Below are 2237 nucleotides of genomic sequence, written 5' to 3'. Positions count from 1 at the left end.
GAGAGGTGGTGGGTGCTTTGGGAGGAACAGTTGGTGAAAGGGCTGGAGGGAGGCAGCATGTTTGGCTTTGCAGTAATAGGCCTTGGATTACTGCTGTCTTCCTCTTGTGAGATTAGAGGAGGTCAGAACATGTGGCCTCCTTGCCGTTTTTGCAGAAGGCTACTGCAGGAGTTGAGGGGAGAAAGGCTTAGATTAGAACAGTTCTAATGGAGATGGGGAGGAGCCCTGGTGATGCAGTAGTGAAGGCACTAGGCTGCTAACTGAAAGGTTGGTGGTTCAAATCCATCAGCTGCTCCGTGGGAGAAAGATGTGGTGTGCTGCTCCTGTAAGGATCACAGCCCGGGAAACCCTATGAGGCAGTTCTACTCTGTCACTGAGGTCACTATGAGTCAGAACTGACTAGATGACACACACCAACAACCACCCAGAATCTAGATCAAGAATTTAAAAAAAGAGCATCGACCTGCATCCAATACATCCCCTGATACTGAAGTGAATAGGAACTAAACAATAGAGGAGAAAGAGGAGGGTGTGGGTACCGTATGTCATGTATTCATAAGTTCATTGATGGTACCTCCATCTGGGAAGCACGGCTAGCAATAACCATAAAAAATGATGGCAAACCAGAGACTCAAAGGAGAAACTAGTCTACAGGACAAACAGACTACACCAACTGCCACCTCACCCACCCTGAGACCAGAAGAGCCTGATGGTGCCCCGTTATCAATACTGCCCTTTCTAATCAAGGTCACAATGAATGGACCCTGAAAGATGGGAGAAAAATGTGGAACAGAACCTCAAATTAAAAAAAAACAAAAAAACAAAAAAACAAACCCAGACCTACTAGTTGAGACTGGAGGACTCCTCCTCCAGATTATGTTGCCCTGAAATACAGTTCAAACTCTGAACTGAAACTAATCCCTGAGGTCACCTTGTAGCTGAACAAGTTGGCTCAACAAATAATGAATATCACCCATAAGCATTGTTCTTCTTTTAAAAATCACCTCTATGAGACCAAATGGTCAATAATGACTTTAAAAGAAAGGTGAGACTGAAAGGGGACAGGGAAACTAGATGAATGGAAACAGAACAACCAGACAGAATAATGAGAATGCTCATGCAATGTGAGGGACGTAACCCACGTCATGGTACAACATATACAGACATGGTTGAATGGGAACCTAAGTGATGTGTGTAAACCTACACTAAAAACACAGTAAATTATTCTTTTTAAAAAACTATGGAAATGGGGAGAGGAGGTGAGTGGGAAATTGTGCCTATTGTCTCTGTGTGTCGTGTTGGAATCATTCCGCTTTGCCGTACCTTTCAGCATCTTAACAGCAACCTGGATCGAGACTCCTGTTTTACTAATTCCATAGGCGGTGGCATTCATCACTTTCCCGAAGGCACCTGATCCCAGCACTTTCCCTACAACAGAAACAGTGAGTGAACCTATCTGAGTGGTTTCCCAACAGGAAGGAACGGCTACGGAAACGTTCACAACCATCGGCTCCTACCAAACTCAAGATTTTCTCTTGGAAACTCCCATTTGAGATCATACTCAAAGTCTCTGAAATCGACGTAGAAGTACTCGTTATCCAGCGAGCCGGTCACCTGAACCATCTGCAGCTGGCTTTCGTACCTAAATTGCTGCGAGGATGAGAGAATGAGTCTGGTAAGAACGGGCAGTTCTGCAGGGACAGGAAGCAAGGATGAATTTTGACCTTGGCTTTTACCTTCTTGTACTTGTGATAAAGGAGCATGGTTAAAACCGCGATGAAGAGAAGACAAAATCCAATGGTTGCGTAGAATGAGATGTTGTCTTGGATGAACAGGAAGGGGTCTGCAACAAGAGTGCCCCCAAGCAGTGAGTCAGGACTCCTGTTTGTGTTACAAATGATGCAATGGTCCTTTCGAACCTCTCCCGGCCTGTTTGAGCCGCCATCACTTTCAATCCTTTAACAACTCTGCATGTACCCCACTCCCCGACGGAAAATCAGCAAATGCTCACAAGAAGGGGAATTGGAAAGTCCTTCCTCTCTAGGAAGCGTTCAATGTTTCTAAACACATTAAAAAAAAAAAATCGTTTAGGAAGTTTGAAAATTCATGTTGCTAAGTGAAAGAACTCAGTTGGAAAAAGCTAACTATTGTACGATTCCAACTATAGGACATTCCAGAGGAGAGCGATAAAACAACTCGTGGTCATCAGGGGTTGGGAGACAGGAGGGATGACCAGG

The 2237-nt window shown here is 44.7% G+C and overlaps 1 protein-coding gene across 1 annotated transcript in view; it reads right to left on the bottom strand.

Moving 5' to 3' along the window:
* The window catches only part of FLT3 (fms related receptor tyrosine kinase 3), a gene marked incomplete at its 5' end in the record, with an annotated part of 119415 nt that overhangs the window by 40918 nt on the left and 76260 nt on the right, over positions 1-2237 (bottom strand). Inside the window, 3 exon segments of the mRNA XM_042783406.1 lie at positions 1324-1428; positions 1518-1650; positions 1737-1843. Of these exon segments, the coding sequence (XP_042639340.1) occupies positions 1324-1428; positions 1518-1650; positions 1737-1843 (345 nt within the window).

This window comes from Orycteropus afer, unplaced genomic scaffold (genome assembly GCF_000298275.1).
Source record: "Orycteropus afer afer isolate SDZICR_OR568_19922 unplaced genomic scaffold, OryAfe1.0 scaffold01057, whole genome shotgun sequence".
In the NCBI taxonomy this organism is placed as follows: domain Eukaryota; kingdom Metazoa; phylum Chordata; class Mammalia; order Tubulidentata; family Orycteropodidae; genus Orycteropus; species Orycteropus afer.
Note: the sequence above shows the minus strand (reverse complement) of the source record. Positions and strands in the feature narration are given on the sequence as shown.